General features: G+C 45.0%; 1 protein-coding gene across 3 annotated transcripts in view; it reads left to right on the top strand.

The window, feature by feature from the left end:
• The window catches only part of LOC115195893 (MAGUK p55 subfamily member 7-like), a 298114-nt gene that overhangs the window by 160207 nt on the left and 111730 nt on the right, over positions 1–26177 (top strand). For all 3 annotated transcript variants that reach the window (XM_029756238.1, XM_029756237.1, XM_029756236.1), the window contains 2 exons: positions 5278–5396; positions 21339–21416. In XM_029756238.1, the coding sequence (XP_029612098.1) occupies positions 5278–5396; positions 21339–21416 (197 nt within the window). The remainder of the gene's footprint in view (positions 1–5277; positions 5397–21338; positions 21417–26177) is intronic.

The following is a 26177-nucleotide window of genomic DNA, read 5'->3' as shown; positions in this document are numbered from 1 at the left end:
GACCACTGACCCACTGTGACTATGAATCCAATAAGGATTTTGTTTAATTCATTTCTTTGTTGAATTTCTTATTTTAAAGAAAAGGCTCTGAATCTGAAAACACTGTTATTTTGTCTTGACCGCTCTAGAGGTGTGGACGTGTGAGGGGAAGCTGGGCTAGCTCTTCTTCAGAGCATGTGGTCACCATTTCCCCTTACTGTAAACCACCTGGAGGCCTTCAGACATAGAAATAGAATGGAAATGTCCATTCTAGTAATTCTATTTCTATGGCCTTAGCCCTCTCTGGACCCCTGGCTGGACATATAGCCCTCTAGACCAGGGTGCTCCAGTCCATTACTGTATGGATGTTCTAATTAGCATAGTTCTATGCCCTCAGCAGTCCTTTCTGCGCTGCCTCTCAGCAGGCTGCTCCCCTCCCCTACGTTGCCCCAGGCTGGACGTCTGGCTCTGGTCAAAAGTAGTGTACTATATAGGGAATAGGGCGCCATTTGAGACGCAACACATTACTGTTTCCACAACACAACAGAACCCAGTGGCCGGTCAGTCCGCGTGGACAGTCCACACTGGCAGGTCAAGGCCCGGCCCATTAGTCCAGCCACATAGGGACCTGAAAGGGGCCAGACTGAGCCAAGCCAAGCTGGCCGGAGCCAAGCCAAGTTGGGCCGAGCCAAGCCATGTTTGGAGAAAACAAGCGTGCGTTTCGCCCTTTGGTGGTGGTGATGGCTGCAAGCTTGGCCTGGTCTGTTCTCTCTCTCTCTACTCTCTCTCTCCACCTCTTTCTCTCTCTTTCTTTCGCTCTCCCCCTCCCTCTCTCTCTCTCTCTCCCTATCTCCCCCTCTACTTTCTTCCTTCCTCTCCCCTTCCCTCTCTATCTCCCTATTTCTCCCTCCCTCTCTCTCCATCTACTTTCTTCTCTCCCTCACTCTTTCTCCCTCTCTCTCTCTCTCTGGCTGGAGTGTCCAATATCACAGCTCTGTACAGGGCAATCCGGTCGCCTTGGTCTCTCTCTGGCTCTCTGTCCAACTCACAGTTCAGCTCAGCCCTGCTCGGCTCCAGCCCCACTTTCAACTGACTTTGTGGTACTTTTGTTTCTTTTTTTTGTTTCTCTCTCTCTCCTCCAACTGCTGTTGTTCCATGCTCCTTACACACACTGTTGTTAGTCAGTTCAGCCTCAGCCTTGCACACTGACCCAATGACCAGCATGACCCTGTAGTAACAGTTACTATTCTAACTTTTAAGAGTCTATAGCATTGATCTGTTCCCCAGTCTTTCACATTAAACAGGACAATCTGTATAGTTTTCCACACTGTGTGGATGAGGTGGAGAGGAGAAGAGGGGAGGCAAGAGGAGAAGAGACCAAAGACCCCCAGACCAAAACACCTTATGAAAGGTCTGCTCTTGCTGCCGTGGTGATTGCTTTTCCACATCTCTACCTCCCTCCCTCCCCTCCACCTCATCTAGTGTACCTTTAAATATTTTATAATATGAGATGACTGTTCAGATTTCCAAGTTGTAAATTAATGAGAGAAACAGATGCCCCTGTAGCCAGCCTGTAGGCTGTAGTAGTTGGTGGCTTATAGCTGGACCTGTAGGTTTTAGGTCCAGGGCTTGGAAGGTCAGGACAGAGACCCCAGACATACAGGGCGGTAAGCTGCTCTGGTTTAGATTTGGATGTGTATTCTTTACGATCCTTGGGATTCCGAAGAGACAGATAGACATAGGGTGTATGAAGCTTATCACACTGATCTCTCTCACCTATATCTTCGGGCTCTCCCTTTTTCTCTCATGTCCACTCTCTCTATTTCTATCTCTGTTTATCTCTGGGGTGTTAACATTACACAGAGGAAGATGTTATCTTCATACATCCTATGTCTATCTGTCTCTTTGGAATCCCAAGGACCGTAAAGAACACACATCCAAATCTAAACCAGAGCAGTTAGTAACATATGACAGAAGATAGGCTCTTTCTCTCTCTCTTTCTCTCTCTCACAGCAGCCTCATGAACTCAGCCACTGTCTGTCCCAAAGTGTCCCATGATTACCCCCACCAACTAATCCAAGCTGCCACTACACACATCCCTTCCTCCATCCTTCCTCCCTTCCCTGGCTTGGTCTGTCAGTCAGGGGATGAGTGTTTTCAATCAATCACTTTGGGAACTAATGTTTCCACTTCAGTTCAGCTCAGTCCACTCTAGAGAATTCCTTCAATTCAATACATGTTCCTGATTGTGCATGAGAGTGACTGAGTGTTAATGGTCTCTCTGTGTGTGGCCAGAGTGAGTGTTAGGTCTGTGTCTGTGAGGGATGTTAAATTAAGAGTTCTGCTGTGTGTGTGTGTGTGTGTGTGTGTGTGTGTGTGTGTGTGTGTGTGTGTGTGTGTGTGTGTGTGTGTGTGTGTGTGTGTGTGTGTGTGTGTGTGTGTGTGTGTGTGTGTGTGTGTGTGTGTGTGTGTGCGTAAGCCAAGCGTTGTCTGGGCTATAGGAGGGCTGTTGCTAAGGCATGCACAATTACTGTATAAGTGTGTAATCGACGGTTATGGATGAAAACCATCATGAAAATTTAAGAAGATAACAGTCATAACCATTTTTTGGGGGGGGTCGTATGAACAGCTGACTGAATGACCACAATGCAGCAGCAGCAGCACACATAAAAATATAATGAATTGAACGGGTTTGGAACCTCTAACCCTGGCAATTTGACTGGTAAACACATGGGTGCACTCACAATGGCTGCCTGGTATTGTGATTCAATTATTTCCATGATAATGTAGAATGTTCATTCAAATTATGTTAACTGATATGGCTCATGCAAGGGAATGTATTTTTTGTAATGTCAGTTGAGTTGAATCAACAAATCACAGCACATATTTTACTTCCTGCTTTGCTCCTATTGGTACACTCGCAATTGCCGCCAGTCCACCTATTATGTCTTCATTGACTTGAATGGGGACGCCCGTTCTATTCATTCCATTTCTATGGCAGCACATGCAGTCAGGAGCGGAGCGGAGGAGAGGAGAAAATGTTTGTCTATTTTATTTGCTATTCTAGCAGTTATTACTGTGACTGTGGTCATTTGGCTGGCCTTTAGTGGGGAATAGGGTGCCATTTTGGCCGCAGCCTTTGTGTTCCCTCAGACGGTTGTTCCCCTGGTCTTAATCTGGTTCTCTTTAAATATAATTTTATAAAATCCATTCTTCTAGGAAGTAAGCCAGTTGAGTCTCTGTGGAGTTGTCTGCTGCTGTTTGTTTTAAGGGGATTGAGATGGTCTGTGGTTCAGATGGACACTGAGTAGCTTTTAATTCAGCACCAGGGCCAGACACTGACCTACTCACCAGGCACCATAGACCTAGACCAGACCCAATACACTACTTAGACTCACCAGAACACTGAGACCGCTGCAGAATACACCGAGTATACCAAACATTAGGAGCATCTTCCTGATATTGAGTTGCACTACCCCCCCTTTTCCCTCAGAACAGCTTGAATTCCTAGGGGCCATGGACTCTACAAGGTGTCGAAAGCGTTCCACAGAGATGCTGGCCCGGGTTGACTCCAATGCTTCCCACAGTTGAATCAAGTTGGCTGGATGTTCTTTTGGGGGTGGACCATTCTTGATACAGAAAGGCACTTAAATGTTTTTTCTTTCCCATTCACCCTCTGAATGGCACACATATATAATCCATGTCTCAATTGTCTCGAGGCTTAAAAATCCTTCTTTATTCCTTAAGAGTCTATTCACGCCCTCGTGAATCAATCTAAGTAACATAATCCCCATTGAAATCCGTCAGTTTAAAGTAGAGAGATTTTTTTTGTATGGGCTGCGTCTCAATCTGCCGCATCCACCTATGTGGACCTTCCGCATCTGCGGTGGAAGGTGGCCAAGCTACAGCGGTGTTTGTCAGACCGTGAGACATCCCTCAAATCGGTCTTCTCACAAAAACGGCTGTAGTGTCCGAACGGTTTGGCCTACAAACTAATGTGGACTCGTTTAAAAGTAACCCATTCTGAAGGTAACCAATACAAACGAATGTAAGTATGGAGGTAGTTGCGTGCCAACAAAGATAAGGGGTTAAACATTTAAAAAAATAAAAAAATAATCTTTCCTGAGCTTTCTTATACTTCCATATATAGGACAGACACTTCAAAATCTTACTCCTTATTATTCATTTTTAGGCTGTCTTTTTTTCCATTTATGAATGTGTTGTTCAATGTGTTTCTATGGGCTAAGTAGTAAAGGCCAAATTGAACTGCTTCACGTTTTAGAGGTTAATTAACCTGTTTCCTCACCTTCATCTACACTTATTGAAGTGGATTTAACAAGTGACATCAATAAGGGATCAAAGCTTTCACCTGGATTCACCTGGTCAGTCTGTGTCATGGAAAGAGCAGGTGTTCTTATTGTTTTGTATACCGGTCAAAAATTTTAGAACACCTACTCATTCAAGGGTTTTTCTTTATTTTTACAATTTTCTACATTGTAGAATAAGAGTGAAGACATCAAAACTATGAAATAACAATATGGAATCATGTGTTATTTCATAGTTTTGGCGTCTTCACTCTTATTCTACAATGTAGAAAATAGTAAAAATAAAGAAAAACCCTTGAATGAGTAGGTGTTCTAAAACTTTTGACCGATAGTGTATGGTCCCAATACATCCACGCTCCACTTAGTCCTAGGACAGCAGGTCTTAGACTGAGGCCTTTCCATCCAGACCCAGTACTTAACCAGCATACTGAGGCCCTTTCAGATTCAAAAACTAGAACCCTTGTAATCAAGTTGAAAAAATAGTTGAATTGGGATAAAAGCTAAAATTGTATTTCAGTACAGACTGAGATTGATTTCTTTGTGGGATTAATTGCATGTGTGTGACATTGACTGTGGAGTTCCTGGAACAACAAGAAGTGCTGAGACAATGGCAGGTAGTGCCGAGCCGTGAGAGGAAGTGGCTTATTGCCTCCTGCTGACCTGTTCTGGTCTGGTCCAGTGAAGGGCTCTCTATAGACATGAGCAGCTCAACACCATGGTCGCTTTAACCTGGGTTGGTGATACTTTCCCTAGAAGTTTCTAGAACTTCCTTGCCCCCTCATCTCCCCCTTGAGAACTTTGAGGGTATTTAGCTATTTGTGTCTGTGTGTGCGAATGTGTTTGAGTGTGTCTGTCTGTCTGTCTTTCTGTCTCTGTGTGTGTGTTTTGTTTGTCTCTCACAGTGTGTGTGTGTGTGATCTGATGACCGCTGACTGTGTCGTTTCCTCCTCTTTCCCTCTCTTTGTGCCTCCAGATCTGTATGAGCTGCTGTCTGCCCTGCCCTCCCAGCTCCAGCCCCATGTTGACAGCCCGGACGACAGCACCTTTATACACAACATGTTCGGAGAGAGGAGCCTCCACTTGCTGGTCAAGGTAAACCTACTCTACGTCTTCCTATTTTCCGCTCTTCATCCTCTAAAGAGTGGTGTGTGTGCATGCTTGCATGTGTATGTAAGGGTAGCGTTAGGATCATCAAGAGATCCCTCCCTTTATTTTTCTCTCTCTCCCCCTCTCCTTTTCTTTGTTCTACATTCTTTAAAAAAAGGCGATATCTAGAACCAAAAAGGGTTCTTTGGCTGTCCCCATAGGAGAACCCTTTGAAGGACCTCTTTTTGTTCCAGATAGAACCCTTTTGGGTTCCATGTAGACCCCTTTCCACAGAGGGTTTTACATGGAGCCAAAAATAGTTCTACCTGGAACCAAAATGGGTTCTCCTATGGGAACAACCACAGAACCCTTTGGAACCCTTTTTTCGAAGAGTTTACTCTTTCTTTGTCTTTTTGCCTCCCTCCATCTCTCTCACCTATCATGTCTCTCTCCCTTTCTCTAGCACACACTCCTTCTTTCTCAGTCAACCTCTTTTCCTCCTCTCTCTCTCTCAAGTCACTGTCTCCTTTCCTCTCTCCCTCGATCTGAAGTGGTTCTCTGGGCCAGGCCAGGCGGCCGGGTTGTTAAAACAGATAGCTCCGGAGATGAGGAGATGAGCGCACTTGATAACTTTATTTCTCTGGCAAACAGTTCTAATGAGGGAACCACATGCCTTCAGTACAGCAGGCTGCAGTCTGTCTGCAGTTTGTCTGTCCCCCTCTCTGTGTGTGTCTGCAGACTACAGCAGCCTTCTGTACTGTAGTCTGCAGACTACAGCAGCACCACTCCTCCCTCTATTCTGTAATTCATCCCTCTATCCTCCGTCTATTTATTTACTCTCCCTCTATTCCTCCCTCTGTTCTTACGGACAAAGCCCAGGGTTTACATGCAGTATCAGCCTTCACGACTAGTGCTCACTTTTCTTATTTTCATCTTTATTATTACGTTTACAGGTGTGTAGTTTGAGATTTTGGCAATTAGTTGTCTACTTCAGATGAACTCGTGGATACTATTTTTGTGTCTGCGTCCAGTATGAAGTTAGAGGTAGTTTCACAAGCCAATGCTAGTGTTAGTGCAAAGACTGGACGTGTTGTTGATCAGCTAGCATCCCAAACTATGCCTTTAATAAGTTCTGAAGTACTGTAAAAAAAAAAAAAAAAAATGGTCAGTCAGTAGCAGCCAGTTTTTGACCAGTCTGTTTGGCTGCCATCTTTGTGTCATAGACAAGGGAAGGGAGGGGGAGAGAAAACTGACATCATATTTTTCCTCCCCTCACTATAGAAACCTTTTCTCTATTAGCACGTGTTTGTCCAGGATCCAGGTTGTGCTTTGCCACTGCAAGCAGTGTGTTTTTTATGGGTGCATCCTGAATGGCACCCTATTCCCTATAGTGCACTACTTTATAGGGAATAATGTGCGACTTGGGACACATTTATGAAATAGCTCAGATGCTTGGGTAAAGACCTGCTCAGTTTGTTATGCATGACTTTGGACTAAGGCATTTTCACCAGATAATGATGGGTAGGTCTGCATATGTTCAAAGTGCAGATTGTGTCAGCCCAAAGAAAAGCTCATCTAAAATGGTACAGATATAATTATGGTAAAGATTGTGGTCACATTTCCATAACATTTAGGCAGGCATGTGGGTGGACCTCACCTGGGGCCTCATTTATAAACGTTGCGTAGGCACAAAAGAAGACGTACGCCTCTTTCTAAGCAAACTTGACGGGAGAATGTGCGGTCCTCCACGGACACTGGAGAAATGAGAAACTGCGACTCCGATGGCAGGATGAAACTCGAGAAACGGTGTGAAATTGATATCATTGTGTAAAATAAATCGAAATATTACCTTTAATGTATTATATATGAAGAGTTCCCTGGAGTGCACATAAAAAAACCACACAAAAAAACATGATTTAGGATAATAAAAACAAACGGAGATATCTGTTTTTGCAAAAGAACCACTCAAATATGTTGTACAGTTTAATTGGGAATCATATTTAATTGGATCTGTAATTATTAAACAATACTTGCATGTTATAAAATGTATTCTCGTAAATAATAAGGTGAACAGTAGGACAATTTACGATTAAACTGAGCTGTTTTCGATGCCTCAGTCGGGCTGATACGAGTGCGCAGTTTCATGTATTGTTATCACATGTTCGTTGCGCAGAACTGTCAATGTGATAATGGCGCTGTCATTGTCAGTTACAATCAGGGTAATTACCACACCTGAAGGTGTTACGCAATTGGGTAGCTTTGACAATCAAATGGGTGGGTTTAAAAAGCATGCAATTACAATGCGTAATGACACACAATGGCTGCTTTGGCACTGTTGGAAGATTTGGCGATTGGAAGAAATCGGAGAGAGCGAATTTTCAGAGACCAGCAAGATTTACTGGCCGATGATGAGTGGTTTATGAGTCGGTTCCGATTACCAAGAGATGTTCTCTTGGATCTCTGTGCTGTAGTGGGCCCAGCTTTACAGAGAAGCACCTGCAGAATCCAAGCCGTGCCTGTCCCACCTCAACTCCTTGGCAACCACTTTAACTCCGTGGCAACCTCGTTAATAGCGTCGATGGTGTCTCTTTGCGTTTGCAGGACTGCATCTGTGAGGACACGGGCGCTGGAGGGTTGTGACGGACGAGGTGCAGTGGAGACGCCGGGGCTGGGCGCACTCAGCTCCTGCTCAGCTGCAGCACCACCGACCATGCTGGAACATGCAGCGACTAAAAACAATAGAAAATGTCACAATGGTTTGTGTAAATAAATGTTTAAACACAACTTGAATGCATTTGGTTTACTCTATTCAAACGAGGGAATACTAATTACATATAATCCGCGTCCTGCATGTCCGTGTCCCCCTCCACCTCCGTCACTACTCCACTCAGGAGGGATTCCCCTTAATACCGGCAAGTCGCTCATCAAGGGGGTTGAGCTCCGATGTCCCCTTTCCGCCGCCGGTGGCACAAACACTTTGTCTGTGTAAGGCTATGCGCCTTTTGGCCTCCACTTTTATGTCGGACCACTTCTTTTTTATTCCTGAGAGGGTCTGCTGACCTTCTGAGCCAGCAGCATTCACAGCGTCCGCCACGTGCTGCCACTCTAACGCCTTTTTGGCATTTGTAATGCCCACACTGTGTCCACCAAACAATATATATTTTCTTGCTTCAACCTCCCCTTCAAGAACTTCCATTTCACACTAGGTGAAATTAATTTTTTTTGCCTTTCTGTCTGGATTTGCTGTCATTGTCGTCATGCAGTATGGATGAATATTAATTAGGGGCATTTCACTGACTATTTATAGGCAACTATGGGCGTTAAAAGGGTGTGACAAGACGCTCGCTCACGTGCGCCAAATTTCACATGTGCCAAGTTGATTGTGATTTATATAGGGAAACCGCCGTGGGACGTGTATGCTCACTGTTATATAAATCTGAATGTTTGTGAGTAAGCACTTTCTGTGTTTCCTCCATATGCCACCTTTTGATGTGAATCCTCCGCACAGTTTTATAAATGAGGCCTCTGGTCTTTGACCACACAGGATCATGGCTGATCAGGGTTATTCCCTATTATACATCTCTCCTGGGGAAGGAAACTCTGTCTGTCTGTGTGGGGAAAGTGATGTGTTTATGTTCCCTTACTGATTCCCAATCCTAAACCCTGAAAGAGCTCAAAGCCTGTGTCTATTCACAGTGACAGACCTCAGGCTGTTGAAGTTGTTGAAAAGTTTGAACTTTGCAGGGCCTTGGCTTTGCAGTACCTGTAGTTCCCCAGTAGGGGGAGTCTGTTAAGAGAAAGGAAAACCTCAACTACCCATTGCCAGCTACTGAGTCTCAATAGAACTGTGCAGGTAGATGGGACCTGAATTGACTGGGTTAAGTGTTTTGGGTTTCGGGAAATGCCAGTCTGATGTGTGAGTCTGAGAGACTGGTGGCTGGTGAGGAGCCAACAGAGCAAATCTTGTAACTCATACACTCCTTCTCCTCCTTGCTTCCACCTCTCCCCTTAAAAAAACGTTTGAAACGTTCAACAGAGGAGAGCCCACCAACAAGCTATGTGATTGTCAAGGGCTGACAGTTAGGATTGGAAGGAGGGTGAGAGTGGGAGAGGGCTCAGCGGCGGTTGCTTTATAAATGGTTAATATTCTCGGTAATGTTCCCGGTAATGAATTGGCACCAGCCACTTAGCAATGTGAATTCCACCACCACCATCAGGCCACCAACTTTCTGAGCCAACCTGTCACCGACTCCCTGCGACCGGCTGCCTGGCTCTCACACTGTGGTTCGCGTCAGCTGCAATCTATAAATACCCACAAGATTTACAGCCTAATGTGGCCTGATTTGCCGTCGCTACTGTAGCGTAATATATACCCTATTAAAGAAGAATGATGTCCCGCCCCGGCCCGCCCAGCCGTGAAGCAGGGCAATAATTCAGGGTGACGTGAAAGAGAGCACGCACATTTATCTTCTTCCTCCAAGACAAGACATTTATATCTTTAGTGTTCTTTGTTTCACTTTCTCTCTCTCTTTCTTTTCTCAAAGAAAGCTGAGTTGAATGAGCTGTTAGCGTGTCTTAGTAATGAAGGCTGAATGGAGGGGTGTTTGTTCTAATCCTGCTTTAGACAGACAGGCTGGCCTGTTACTGTGTGTTTCCTTCTTCCCTGGTACCCGAATGTCAGCCCGACAGACCCTGCCAGACATAGATACAGAGAGAGAGAGAGAGACAGCGTACAGTACCAGACAACCCTCTCACCTTACATGGGAGCCTGCCTGGCAGAAAGAAACCGCCGTTGCTCAGGTGAACATGGCTATCGTCAGTGACACCATTACTTTAAACCCTACTATCCGATCACACACACACACACACACACACACACACACACACACACACACACACACACACACACACACACACACACACACACACACACACACACACACACTTCTGCAGATCCAGAGTCCACCCGTCACTACACAGGGCTGAGAAATAGAGGTATTGGAAGAGGCTAATAGCAGAGAAAACATCCTAGTAATCTGACGTTTAAACAGCTTTAAACGTGAGCTGTTCCTGCTCATATGGTAACCATCATGTCTCACCTGGGTTATTGTGGAGCATCGAATGGCTGGGTGCCTGGTTAGGACTAAATCCCTAGCAGAGGTAGAAGAAGACCGAGAGGGAGGGAGGGAGGGATAGCGAGAGAGGGGTTGCACTGCGTTTCCCAAACTAGGGGTCGTGGCCCCGTGTGGGGGTCGCCTGATTTGGAAATGGGGTCGCTTGGTTCATAGAACCGGGGTTATGTGAGTAACCTCCCGTAGCCGCTAAATGTGTTTCTTATAAACAGATCAGTTTAGGTTTTCTTTCACAAATGGGGTTCTAACTTTTTAATGGATTCATCTAGAAAATATTATGACCCCATTCCTAAAAGATAAGACTCTCAGCAGCAAAGATATGTCTTCTGTTTCTATCAGAACCTTAGAACAGAGTGGACAGGACCAGGCATTAAATCAGTCTGTTGGAAAAAGAACATCATCAATGATTATGTACTTTTCTACACAGAAGATCATACACAATTATTGCCTGATGTTTTCCTTGATGTTTTCTTGAACTTCCAAATACCTTTCTGATGCATTTCAAACCATACTTATTTCAGATTGAAATACTATTGCAAATCAGTTTTTATATTTTTTGATATACTTTCATAGCTCCAATTGAAAAAATGTAGTCGTTGATTACATCACTTTTTTTTTTTTTTTTACATGTTGAGGTTGTGCAAAATGCCCTTCCAGACAGACAGTTGGGCCCCTAGCATTCCTGTTAATCAGATTATGTCATGGAGATGAAACAAATATTGTCTAACATAGTCTTTCAGCCGAGGCCAAGTTCAGAGAGTTTGCATCCCAAATGGCACCCCATTCCCATTATAGTGCACTACTTTTGACCAGGGACCTATAGCGCACTATATATCGAGTAGGGTGCCATTTGGGATGCATCCAGAGCCTCTGCACAGTGCACTACTTTGCAGACTTTTAATCGGTACGGCAACGGCCCCAGCTGCATGAGTAGAGCCTGTACTGGATGTGTAACAGCCCAGTGTGTGTTTCCGAGCTAAAACGACACAGACATTCTTCTTCCTTTCAAATTAAAGTGAGTTACTCAAGTGTGCTTTCTATAAATTCCTCCCTTTCTTACTGTTCCCTCGCCAAGTTCCTCGCTCCACAAAAAGCCACCGGAAATATAATACAACGTTCAATTTCCACCTGAATCAGGTGCGGGGTGGTCGGAGACCAACTTTCTGTCAGCAGGCCTTCAGCGTGAGCCCTGAGCAGCCTCGTTTGTGGTCGGTCAGTTTTCCCTTTAATTCTGCTCTAGTTAGATGCTAATAGGCTAGGCTTGGCAGTGCACTACTTTTGACCAGGATCCATAGGGCTATGGTCAAAAGTAGTGCATTATATAGGGAATAGGGTGCAATTTGCGATAAAGCCTCAGTCGCTTCCCTCCCTGATATAAATAAAATAAAACTGTATTTGTCACATGTGCCGAATACAACAGGTGTAGACCTTACAGTGAAATGCTTACACGCCCTTAACCAACAATGCAGTTTTAAGAAAAATGCTAAAATGTGTCAATGTGCGGGGGCACCGGTTAGTCGATGTAATTGAGGTAATATATACAGTGGGGGAAAAAAAGTATTTGATCCCCTGCTGATTTTGTACGTTTGCCCACTGACAAAGAAAGGATCAGTCTATAATTTTAATGGTAGGTTTATTTGAACAGTGAGAGACAGAATAACAACAAAAATATCCAGAAAAATGCATGTCAAAAATTGTATAAATTGATTTGCATTTTAATGAGGGAAATAAGTATGTTTGTTGGTGATGTGGACGCCAAAGAACTTGAAGCTCTCAACCTGCTCCACTACAGCCCTTCGATGAGAATAGGGGCGTGCTCGTGTCCTCTTTTTCCTGTAGTCCACAATCATCTCCTTTGTCTTGATCACATTGAGGGAGAGGTTGTTGTCCTTGCACCACACGGTCAGGTCTCTGACCTCCTCCCTATAGGCTGTCTCATCGTTGTCGGTGATCAGGCCTACCACTGTTGTGTCATTGGCAAACTTAATGATGGTGTTGGTGTCGTGCCTGGCCGTGCAGTCATGAGTGAACAGGGAGTACAGGAGGGGACTGAGCACACACCCCTGAGGGGCCCCCGTGTTGAGGATCAGTGTGGCGGATGTGTTGTTACCTACCCTTACCACCTGGGGGTGGCCCGTTATGAAGTCTATGATCCAAGTGCAGAGGGAGGTGTTTAGTCCCAGGGTCCTTAGCTTAGTGATGAGCTTTGAGGGCGCTATGGTGTTGAACGCTGAGCTGTAGTCAATGAATAGAGTTCTCACATAGGTGTTCCTTTTGTCCAGGTGTGAAAGGGCAGTGTGGAGTGCAATAGAGATTGCATCATCTGTGGATCTGTTGGAAATTGTATGGAAATTGGAGTGGATCTTGGGTTTCTGGGATAATGGTGTTGATGTGAGCCATGACCAGCCTTTCAAAGCACTTCACGGCTACAGACGTGAGTGCTACGGGTCGGTAGTCATTTAGGCAGGTTACCTTCGTTTTCTTGGGCACAGGGACTATGGTCGTCTGCTTGAAACATGTTGGTATTACAGACTCAGACAGGGAGAGGTTGAAAAATGTCAGTGAAGACACTTGCCAGTATACTGTAGAGCTCTTGAAGTGGTCGTGAGCTGTTTGCTCTTCAAATGCTGAAATGCTTTAATGACATGGAAAGGTGCTTTAGCGTTGGCTCGTTAGAGACGTACATTAGCTTTAGTTGAAGTCTCTGGTAGATTTGACTAGTTTGTGGTCATTGCATATATGGTCTCACTTGAACTGGAATGTAATGATTCCATGGATTAGTCACTTAATATAATTTATATGGTCAAACAAATTATTTGACTGCAGTCCTAGTCATAAAAACACAACCATGACATAGGCCTAGGCTATACACAAATTGGGCTACATAGAATGTTTCCAAGCAGCAACAGTCAGGAGAACATATGCATAGGAAGACTAGAGCAAGGGTTCACCAGCCATAGGCTGCCCTCTCCACCTCCACTCTACCTCAGACTGTGTCTGTGTCTGATCCTGGACCTGTCTATGGACCTCACCCCATCCAGCCCTTCAGCACTACTGGGAGATCCCAGGAAGGACATTGTTTCAAGCCTCCTGGCTTAGCTCCTAGCTTCAGAATGTACAGTATACCCTCTGAGCCATCTAAACCCTGCACAACACACACACACACACACACACACACACACACACACACACACACACACACACACACACACACACACACACACACACACACACACACACACACACACACACACACACACACACACACACACACACACACACAGACTCCAATACCCCACACCCTGCATGGCCACACAGCAATAAAAAGCAGCTAATCGTCTCTGGGTCTGGGGCTCTGGGCTCGGCTCATAAGCCTCCTCCAGCTGGGCCCTGTTGCCGCCGAGTCCCTCATTTATTATTTAGGGGGAACGGGACCTCCTCTTGGGAACCTGAGCAAACACCTAAGGGGTGTGGAGGGAACGTTAGCCTCTGTCTGCATACGAAATGGAATCCTATTCACTACATAGTGCACTACTTTTGACCAGGGCCCCTAGCTCAAATGGCACCCTATTCCAATATAGTGCACCAGTTTTGGCCTGGAACCATAGGGAAAATGGCATCCTTTTCCCTATGTAGTGCACTACCTTCGACCAGGGCCCATAGGGTTATATAAGTGGTGTGCTACATATGGAATAGGGGGCCGTTTAGGATACAGACTCTTTCCTCTTGGAAACAGGACCCAGGTGTAACTGTCCTCTCACTTGCCTGCGTCAGTTGTCACTGTATGCACCCTATAGATAAGGGCTGCCCATTTCCGGTCCTGGAGTAAGTTTTGTTTCTACCTGTTAGTCAATTGCACTCACCTGGTGTCCCAGGTCTGAATTAGTCCCTGATTAGAAGGAGAGGATGAAAACCAGACTTGTTTCGGCCCTCAAGGGCCGGAATTGGGCTGCCCTGCTATAGATTCATTCACTTTTACACATAAAAACATATATGCAATGTGCTTATTGTACATTGACAGACACTAATAACTGTAGAAAGCTAAAGTGGTTCAATTTACCATGTTGCTCTTTAGAGAGTATAGGCCTATACTTATTGACTTAAGTTAGTTATTTATGGTTTAAAAAGCTATATCACATCTAAACTACATCCCCTGTCCTCACAGCAACATTGTACTCTGGTGCTTAGGCTGCCATCCAAACATTTTCTTATCTGTTTAATGGACAAGCGCAGTGTGACATGTGAAACATCATGCTCAATGTAGACAAACAAGCTGCTACGGACAGAGCCAAGACCGAGCCAGACAGACAGACAGCGGACAGGGCCCAAAACAGAATGGGGTTGTGATAGGTACAGTAGGAAAGAAAGTTGAGAAAGTAGACAAGCTCACCCCAGTCACTCCAGACACATGGCCTATTGAGCATAGAATGGGTTGGAAACTCAAAGGCTTGAACCATGGCTGCTGGGTTTTTGGAGATCAATAATAGGTTGATTTACCATTTACCTATAGCTTCAACTTCTTGTCTGTTAGATTCGAGTTGGAAAGTCCACTACTCCAGGTTTAGGACTACTGTGCTGAACTGTCTGTGTGAAAACACCATGGTTATAACCTCTAACCTGGAACTTAAACACTGCTTCCTAGTTCCTACCACCTCCATTATAGGGATGTGTGTAGTTTATCTGCCATTTTGCCCTGAACATTCTCTAAGTGACTAGTTTTGTTTTCAACCCAATAGCCTGTATAAATCTTTTGAATTAACTTGTTTAATAAATGCCACGTGGAATAAATGGGTTAGGGTCAGGGTTAAATCACTGCATAGTTTTTATTTTACGTGTAATGAAATTGGATATTGGAAATTAAAAATGCAAATAGAAACCCTGTACTGTGCTAAAGGTGTTTGGCTCATTGGCTGGCTGTATTTCTTTAGGACTGCGGTTAGGTGCGTGTGTGTATGCGTGTGCATGAGCGTGCGCCCCTGGACTCCTCTAGTGTCTCCTTCAGCAGTGAGTGCACTGTCTCGTCTCCCCATGCAGAATAAACAGGGCCTACTCTGGGGTCCTCTTACCCAGCAGCCAACACTCTCACTTTCCTAGCTGTGTAGTGCTCCGTAAGGAAATCTATCCTTTAACTAACTTAATGATATGGCTGTCACAGCAACCTGGACCCCTTCTCTTTCTCTCTCTGTCCCCCCCCAGTGCATCTGCTCTTAATAAGCTGTCACATTCTCCAGGCCTCTTCCACGTCAAACGAGAGCCGAGCGTGTTCCTAGCAGAACCGAAGCTTAGTGTTTACTTGATAGCTACCTACACAAATAGTGTTTACTTGATAGCTACCTACACAAATTGCTAGCTAGAACAAAGTGTTAATAAGAAACAAATTCATTAAAAAGATTTAAAAGCAATACAAATACAATCCAGCCCTCTCTTTCACCTCTGTGCACCGGCCTGACTCCTCAAGGCAAGGTGCTCCCTGCGCTCCTTGTGCGTTTCAGCCACCTCCAGAGGAAGGCTGAGAGGTCAAATTCAGTAGGGCGACAGGTATCAGTACCGCTCAACACATTGATTTGGTGTTGTCTCCTTGCGAAGGCACGGTGGAGGAGGCAGCAGCCTAACTACACTACAATACACCACCACAACAGCAAGCCTCTTTCCCCTCAGCAGTCTCAAGTGCTGTCTACATTACCATTTTATGGCTGCTTTAAGGGTCAATTGGCCACAAGAGGTGCTCTTGAGGTAATTTGAAAGTCTTTGAGCTAGTGCTCAGTGGCAGTTAGATGGTTGAGGATGGCCTTCTCCATGCTCTGTCTAAAGCTCCTAATCACAATGTCCAGGTCACCAAGCCAGACCAGACCAGGCCATCTCCAGGGATCTGCTGTAAGCCAACCCGGTGTGAGAGAAGATGAGAACCTGGGTTCTTGGGTAAACACTGACTGACAGGCATTTTAGTCTCAAGCCTGCACATCTGTCTGTCTGTCTGTCCGGTCTCCTGGCCTGTCTCCCCTGTCTCCCCTCCCTCACTGAGTCTCTTTCCCTCCATGTTGAGAGGTGTTGATGAGGTGTTCTGGAGTTAGTAGCTGTAGTGATCTGAGCCACCAGTGGATTCTGGATACTGGATACACTCTGTTGGCTACTGCTGGAAACAGGAGCGGAGGGATGGAGAGGTGGTGAAGAGGACGGGTGGGTGAGTAGAGCAGTGGACGGGTCAAGCCGAGCGTCTCTGGCCAGACTACGTTAACCAGGAGCTCCAGACCTCCTCGTGGGTCCCGCAAGTCGAAACACAATCCAGCCCTCTCTTTCATCTTTCTGTCTTTCTCTCTCTCTCTCTATCTCTCTATCTCTCTCTCTCTGTTTTTGGAGGATGTGCTCCCCTGTTGTTGGCCTCTCCTCTGTGCCCTCCTCAGTGTGTTGGTACTGGACTGCCATGCCACAGGGGTTCCCTGCCATTGAAGCCAGGATCACAGACCAAACTTTAAACCTGGTAACCATGACTTTGAGTCACAGCAGGGGTTGACGTCCAAGACTAATTACTGAAGATAAGGAAGACTGATGTTGTCTTCTTAGGGTGGCTTAAATCCCTTCTGGAAATGTTCTCCTACTTCAAACATTAACATCACCTCCAATTCAGGGTTCGTATTCCTATCCTTGTGTTTATGTTTAGTGTATTGCTGTGTGTATTTTAATCCTGTAGGGTATTTCTGGAACGGGACACAACCTAGCCTGGGGGCTCCACTGGGAGATCAGGACACACTGGTTCATTGTAGCCTGTTTTCTGAAGCGCCTCTCCCTGTAAATGTACACATTCATCCCTTTAAGCCCCTCACTTCAGGGACCTCCGCTCTGCTCTGAGCATCCAGGCAGCGTTTTGCGGGTGAGCGACTCCACCGCTCTTTTAAAAGAAGAAATTCTGTATTTGTCATCCTGCTCCGTCCTCTCCTCACTGCAGTCAGGATCCTTGCCTTTGATTCCTGCCTGTGGCTGTGCATTCTCCTGCCTCTAGCCCTTTGAATACGTCCCCAATTGTCACGCTCTGACCTAAGAGAGCTGTTTTTTCTCTGTTTAGTTAGATCAGGGTGTGATATGGGTGGGCATTCTGTCACGAATGCTATCTTCAAATTCCCCGTCATAAATTAGCGTGCCGGTAGTTCCACATATTTTATTGTGAACTTGAACAAAAACAATAAACAGGTGAAACTGAAACAAACGGGACGTTCTGGGGCTGCTCACACACAGCTGCACAAAAACAAGATCCCACAAAAACACAGGGAAAAACAGGCTGCCTAAGTATGGCTTCCAATCAGAGACAACGATAGACAGCTGCCTCTGATTGGAAACCATACCCGGCCAAAACATAGAAAACAAAACATAGAATGCCCACCCACCTATCACACCCTGACCTAACTAAACAGAGAAAACACAGCTCTCCTAGGTCAGAGTGTGACACATTCTATGTTTTTTGTTTCTATGTTTAGTTCTTGTTTTTCTAATTCTATGTTGAAGTTTTGGGATGATCTCCAATTAGAGGCAGCTAATTCGCGTTGTCTCTAATTGGAGATCATATTTAAGTTGGGGTTTGTTCTATTGTGTTTTGTGGGTAGTTGTTTTCTGTTTCGTTCTCGTAACCTGACTGACCTGTTGACTGTCGTTTTGTTTCTTTTGTATAAGTGTTCGTTTTCATTAGAATATAATTATGAGCACGCAACACGCTGCGCCTTGGTCCCCTTTATACGACGCCCGTTACACCAATGGCCTATTCCCTATGTAGTGCACTACATTTGACCAGGACCCTATGGGCCCTGGTCAACAGTAGTGCACTAGCCTATATAGGGAACATTTTGGAGGCATAGGGTGCCATTTGGGAGGCATCCCTAGCCTCTAGTTCTACTCTAGGTTTAGCTTAGCCCCTGACCTGACGTTGCCTGGCTGTTACACACTACCTCTGTGTTACAGACCTGAGGTTTTTCCACCGCCACACACACACACACACACACACACACACACACACACACACACACACACACACACACACACACACACACACACACACACACACACACACACACACACACACAGACTTTCTGCCTGCCAGGAGCACTAGCAGTGTATCGCTGGGGGCCTGAAGAATGCAGCTATGATATGTAAAGCAGCTCATAATGACTTTAAAATACGTGACGGCGCTGGCTCTGACATGGGCCCGATCGGCAGGCGGACAGATGCATTCCTGTCCTCTGCTCCACTCACGGACCGAGACGCCGTTTGGATGCAGTCCTGTAGTTGTAAATAAAAGCATTGCCATTGGATCTCACATTTTAGCAGCGAAATTCCACAGTAACGAAGCAACAGACCGGTTCCTGGTAACTCGGAGTCGGTGGAACTAGCTAAGCAGATGTGATTCTCATTCTGGAATGCTGGAAGGCAGAAGACAGTGACATTCTTTCACCTTGTTTTTCAGAGCGATAGATGGATGTGCAGCAGGACAGATGAAGTAACTAGAGCTTCTCCTGTGCCCTTTTATGGGCTGTGGGGTGAGGATCATGAACCCTGTAGGCTGAAGAGATTAGGCTACTGTAGAACAGCACAGAAAGAGTATTTAGCTTAGTCCTCTGTCTGCAATGTGATTCATACCGGTTATCAGTATCCTTGAGATACTTGAGGTTCGAATTGTGATTGCTATCGCTACATAAGCGCACAGTTATATCTTACCTCAGAAAGTGTGTCAAACCTGTGTGATGTTGATCTTTAAATCCATGCCTTCAGATTTGTTTGATTCTCCGGGCTACCAACCCTGTGTCTGCCGTAGAGGCATCCCTGTCCCAAGCCTTAGTCTGAGTGTGTGTCCGAAATGGCACCCTATTCCCTATATAGTGCACTACTATTGACGAGAACCCTATGGGCCTGGTCGAAAGTAGTTCACTATATAGGACAAGAAGGGGCAACTTTGATGGGGGTGGGGGCCGTATCATGAGGGGCAGCAGTTACTTGTGGGATTGATTAGACGCCTTTTTCAATTATTAGGCAATTTTCTCTTGAATCATACAGTAGGTCTATTTAGAAGAAACTCATGGACAAAAGGAAACAGATAAACCGTAAAATTAATACTATTCATGTTTATTTTTTTTTGTAATTCAAGTATACATTTCCAATGTTAATTACCAAAAATTACTGAAGATTCCGGTAACTTTGGTAAACTACTGGTAGCTTTGCAACCTGATCTGTGCACTTCTCCTTATCATAGATTAGATCCTTTTCAAAATATAGAGTTCTTCTAGTTTAGCTATGTTGCAACCTATTTCCCTTCTATAAAAAACCATAGTCGCTCTGCAATGCTCTGCAGGTAACATAGCGGTTAAGAGTGGTTTGAATCCTGCACCGACAAGGTGAAAGATCTGTCTGTGCCCTTGAGCAAGGCACTCAACCCTAATTGCTCCTGTAAGTTGCTCTGAATAAGAGCGACTGCTAAATGACTGAAATGACAAACAACATGATGTTTTGTTCAAATAAAATCCCCTTCATTTTTTACCCTGGTCGGTGACAGAAATGAAAAAGCTAGGGAGAGAGAGAAACAGATGTTTTAATAACACAGCAACTGTAGTTGTTAACAACGTGTTAGAAAACAAACTCTCTCATCCTCATCTCATTATTCTCCTCATCCTAGTGAGGGATTCTCTGGTTGTGGTTTGTCACTGCTCCATGTCTGCAGAGAGATAGAAGGAGGAGGCAAGCGAGAGGGAGAGAAAGAACGAGAGAGCGAGAGACAGAGAGCGAGAGGCAGAGAGCATGAGTGCCGTGCTACGTAGGCCCAACAGGCTTCATGATCACCAAGCCAGGTTTCTTCTGTCACCCAAGCCAGAGGGCTTACTCCCCCTGCCTCGTCGTGCTGGAATGTCGGTTGGCTGCAGGGACATCCAGGAATAATCGAGGATCCATGGCCTGGGCCCAGCTGTCACTCAACCCTTGGCCCAGCTCCACACCCTCGTCCTGGGATATAGGGATGGAGCGAGAAGCAGTGGGGGAGTGGTTGTCCCTCTCCGATAATTGATTGGCTCTGACAACATCCTGTGTTGTCGTCGCATTCTTCGACAGCAGCTCGTACATCACACATGACAGCTGGGTTGATGTCACTGACAGATCTGATCATATCAGCCTCTCTCTCCCTCTGTTCCTCTCGCTCCCTCTATTCCTATGTCTATCTCGCTCTCTCTTTCTCCCTATCTCTTGATCGCTCCACCCTCTCTCTCTCTCTCCTCCTCTCTCTCTCTCCCCCTCACTTCATCTTCGGCTCTTTCTCTCTGTGATGATAGCAGCGAGAGATGTGGGTCTGTCTGTGTAAAGTGTTAAAACATGTTTTTTTCCACAGTTTATTTTCCTGTCCTAGGACTAACGCTGGGTTCTGACGTTGCAGTGCTGTTATTGATAATGAAGTATGTTGTGAAGCTGTTGAAATGTTTAGTAATCCATACCCACTAAGGCAAATCCAGCGGGTGGACGAGAAGGGGATTGATTGTACAATTGGAGAATGAACTGAACAGTACTAAAGCAGTCTGTTGTGCTCCGGTAGCCCTCTGATAGTGTGTTTCTAGTGTGTGTATTTGTGTGTATGTAAGTGAGTGTGTGTGTGTGTGTGCGTGCGTGCGTGCGCGTGTGTGCGTGTGTGTGTGTGCGCATACACGAGCTACCTCAACTGGGACCCTAGCCTGCCCTCTGCCCTGTGTGTGTTTGCTTAGCCCAGCCTCCCCGCTGACCCTCCAACCCCTCTCTCACCACAACAAACTATATTTTCTTTCTCTCATTCTCTCCTTTGTTTCTGTTTCTCCTTCAGATCCACGAGAGGCTGCAGCACTATGAGGATCGTAGTCCTGCCCCCGTCCTGGAGAGCGCAGGGTCCCTAGCCACTGACGTAAGTAGCTAACTACTCCTTGCCCCTGTTTACACACACACAGACCCTATCCCTGCTCCCCCGCTGAGTCGCCTGCTGGGAATCAGATCTGGTTTCACTGTTGTTCTTTCTCCTCCCCATGAACTCTGACCTCGCTCCATGTAGCTACCAGGCTGTTCTCATTCTCAGAACCAAATGACTCGCCTGTTCCAATAACACTGCACCCTTAGATCCTACTCCCCCCTCAACCCCCTCCTCCACCATTCCCTCCTTTCTACCCCCTCTCCCATACATCCAGCTCCCATGGCCCCAGGGAGAGAGTGATCATTGTCAGAGGGCAAAAGGAAGGAGGGAGAGAGGGAGATATGGCAGAAATGGAAGATGGATGAGAACGTCAGGGCAGAGGACTGGAGGAGACGAAACGACAGATGAAAGAGGAGAAATGAGTCGTGGAGCATAAATACAGGAAAAAAGAGAGAGAGAGAGAGAGAGAGAGAGAGAGAGGAGGCGTCACACCATCACCTGTGGCACGCGGCCCCTCAATTTATTATCCTGTTGTCCTGTCCCCAAAACTCCACTGCTGGCTCCACTGGTGTGTGTGTGTGTGTGTGTGTGTGTGTGTGTGTGTGTGTGTGTGTGTGTGTGTGTGTGTGTGTGTGTGTGTGCTCCACTGTGTGTGCGCGTGTGTGTGAAGACAGAGTGCAAACATGGCTGCCAGTAATGGGTTTTTTCCTTTTTGTATGGCCGTTAGTACCTTTGTTCCGATCATCACAATGCTGAAAACTACGCTCATTGTTAACTACACCCACACACCTGTATAAACCACTGATCCAGTCTGGCTTAGTACTGTAAGTGGAGGAGGAGGGACAGCGATGGTTTAATGGTGTGGTTTTGTTTTAAATCCCCTGTTCTGTTTATTGTAATCAAAGTGCTGTGGAGTATTCCTCTCCTTCTAGAGAGCACACAGCCATACAGTACCAGTCAAAAGTTTGGACACACCTACTCATTCAAAGATTTTTCTTTATTTTTACTATTTTCTACATTGTAGTAAAATAACACATATGGAATAATGTATTAACCAAAAAGTAACCAATATATTTTAATTTAGATTCTAAAAAGAACCCACTCTTTTCCTTGATGACAGCTTTGCACACTCTTGGCATTCTCTCAACCTTCTTCACCTGGAATGCTTTTCCAACAGTCTTGAAGGAGTTCCCACATATGCTGAACACTTGTTGGCTGCTTTTCCTTCACTCTGTGGTCCAACTCGTCCAAACCATCTCAATTGGGTTGAGGTCGGGTGATTGTGGAGGCCAGGTCATCTGATGCAGCACTCCATCACTCTCCTTCTTGGTCAAATAGCCCTTACACCCCCTGGAGGTGTGTTGGGTCATTGTCCTGTTGAAAAACATATGATAGTCCCACTAAGCGCAAACCAGATACGATGGCGTATCGCTGCAGAATGCTGAGGTAGCCTGGTTAAGTGTGCCTTGAATTCTAAATCAATCACAGACAGTCTCACCAGGAAAGCACCCACACACCATCACACCTCCTCCTCCATGCTTCATGGTGAGAACCACACATACGGAGATCATCGGTTCACCTATTCTGCGTCTCACAAAGACAAGGCAGTTCGAAACCAAAATCTCAAATTCGGACTCATCAGACCAAAGGACAGATTTCCATCGGTCTAATGTCCATTGCTCGTGTTTCTTGACCCAAGCAAGTCTCTTCTTCTTATTGGTGTCCTTTAGTAGTGGTTTCTTTGCAGAAATTTGAACATGAAGGCCTGATTCACGCAGTATCCTCTGAACAGTTGATGTTGAGATGTGTCTGTACTTGAACTCTATGTTGCATTTATTTGGCCCTCAATTTCTGAGGCTGGTAACTCTAATGAACTTATCCTCTGCAGCAGAGGTAACTCTCGGTCTTCCTTTCCTGTGGCGGTCCACATGAGAGCCAGTTTCATAATAGCGCTTGATGGTTGTTGCAAATGCACTGGAAGAAACTTTCAAAGTTCTTGAAATGTTCCGTATAGACTGACCTTCATGTCTTAAAGTAATGATGGACTGTCATTTCTCTTTGCTTATTTGAGTTGTTCTTGCCATAATATGGATTTGTTTTACCAAATAGGTCTATCTTCTGTATACCACCCCTACCTTGTCACAGCACAACTGATTGGCTCAAACGCATTAACAAGGAAAGAAATTCCACAATTGCACACCTGTTAATTGAAATGCATTCCAGGTGACAACCTCATGAAGTTGGTTGAGAGAATGCCAAGAGTGTGCAAAGCTGTCATCAAGGCAAAGGGATGCTACTTTGAAGAATCTCAAATATAAAATATATTTTGATTCGTTTAACACATTTTTGGTTGCTACATGATTCCATATGTGTTATTTCATAGTTTCAATGTCTTCACTATTATTCTACAATGTATAAAATAGTAAAAAAAACTTTGGACTGGTACTGTATATATCAACGACTTGGTGAGGGCACTAGAACAGTTTGCAGCATCCGGCCTCACCCTACTTTACTCTGAAGTCAAATGTCTTTGGGATGATCTTGTGCTTCTGTCCCTAAACAAGGAGCACCTACAGCAGCACCTAGATATGCTGCGCAGATTCTGTCAGACCTGGAATCTCAGTAAGACAAAAATAATTATGTTCCAAAAATGGTCTAGTTGCCAGGACTACAAATACAAGTTCCATCTAGACACCGTTGCTTTAGAGCACACAACGAACTATACCAACCTCGGCCTTAACATCAACACTACTGGTAACTCCCATAAAGCTGTGAACGATCTGAGAGACAAGCAAGAAGGGCCTTCTAGGCCAACAGTGTTTCCCAAACTCAGCTCTGGGGCCCCCCTGGGTGCACGTTTAGTTTTTGCCCTAGCATAGGGCTGATTCAAATAACCAGGGGAGGGCCCCAGGACCGAGTTTGGGAAACCATGTTCTAGGCCATCAAAGGGAACATAAAATTCAACATCCCACTTAGAATCTAGCAAAAAATACTTGAATTAGTTATAGAACCCATTTCCCTCTAAGGTTGTAAGGTCTGGGGCCTAGGGCTGTTACGGTGACCGTATTACCGCCACACCGGCGGTCACGAGTCATGAGTGTAATTAAATTCCATGTTACCGTTTAGTCACGGTAAATACGCTTTTTCAAGCTCTGATGCTGCTGATTGTCATTTGTAGCCTACTAAACATGCTACCTGCCTGGTACTCAGCACTCTAGTGACACTAATCACTCTGACATCAATGCAAATGTGATCGAAAATCAAATCAAACACTGCATAAGATCTCATGTTGCATAACATTTCAAAGGCTATGCAAATGCATGAGAAAACAGAGTTATGGCCTCTTAAAAAGAGGAGGATTACATCAGCTTTCTATAGGCTAAGGCCTACTATATTTATTTCTCAACTTTCCTAATATTAAGCACATTGCTTCTCTTTACAACAGGAGTATAGTCTACCTGGCTGGCATGAAAATGAACGACGGGAAAAGCGTCCTCAATTCGCTATTTAAGTGCATAGATGACATGTATTTTCTATGTTCTGAGACAGGTGCATGATAATGGTCCATTCTAAATCAAAACAAATTTCACACATATATTATTTACTATATGTAGACAAGATTCAATTAAGAATAGTCTGATGGGTGACAGTATTGGCCTATCACCTGTGAATGATACAGTATATTGACACTTGTAAATGATGCCCAGCTTGTTTGCAATAAGGAAAGAAACAGCGCTTGCCTTTTTTTGTCAACTCTTTCAAATCATAGTCGCACACCTCATGTCCATTTGATAAGGTTTGTATCACAACTAAAGTGGCCAAATAACTTCTTCAAGTTAAGCACATTAATCCACTTTACAACTGGTGAAGAGAGAGCCTAACCACAGTAGGCTATAAACATTAATGTTACAAAATGCAATCAATTAGCGGGGGGAAAAAAAAATCTCAAAAGACACCGCAAATGCGATTATGCATGTAATGCTTTATTATAAAGGTGCATTTTTATGGTGAAAATGTTCTTCCCCAAACATGCCACCTATGTCAAATCAAATCAAACTTGATTTGCCACATGCGCCGAATACAACAAGTGTAGATATACCGTGAAATGCTTACTTACAACCCCTTAACCAACAGTGCAGTTCAAGAAGATGTGAGTTTCAAGTTTGGGGAAGAACATTTTCCTGACTGATGTCTTGAGATGTTGCTTCAATATATCCACATAACTTTCCTCTCTCATGATGCCATCTATTTTGTGAAGTGCACCAGCCCTTTCTGCAGCAAAGCATACCCACAACATGATGCTGCCACCCCCGTACTTCATGGTTGGGATGGTGTTCTTCAGCTTGCAAGCATACCCCTTTTTCCTCCAAACATAACGATGGTCATTATGGCCAAACAGTTCTATTTTTGTTTCATCAGACCAGAGGACATTTCTCCAAAAAGTTTGTCCCCATGTGCAGCGTAGTCTGACTTTTTTATGGCGGTTTTGGAGCAGTGGCTTCTTCCTTGCTGTGCGGCCTTTCAGGTTATGTCGATATTGGACTGATTTTACTGTGGATATAGATACTTTTGTACCGGTTTCCTCCAGCATGTTCACAAGGTTTTATGCTGCTTTTCTGGGATTGATTTGTACTTTTCGCACCAAAGTACGTTCATCTCTAGGAGACAGAATGCTTCTTCCTGAGCGGTATGATGGCTGTGTGGTCCCATGGTGTTTATACTTGCGTACTATTGTTTGTACAGATGAACGTGGTACCT

This window comes from Salmo trutta, chromosome 6 (assembly GCF_901001165.1).
Source record: "Salmo trutta chromosome 6, fSalTru1.1, whole genome shotgun sequence".
In the NCBI taxonomy this organism is placed as follows: Eukaryota; Metazoa; Chordata; class Actinopteri; order Salmoniformes; family Salmonidae; genus Salmo; species Salmo trutta.
The sequence above is the reverse complement of the archived record's forward strand: the minus strand, read 5'-3'. Positions and strand labels throughout refer to the sequence as shown.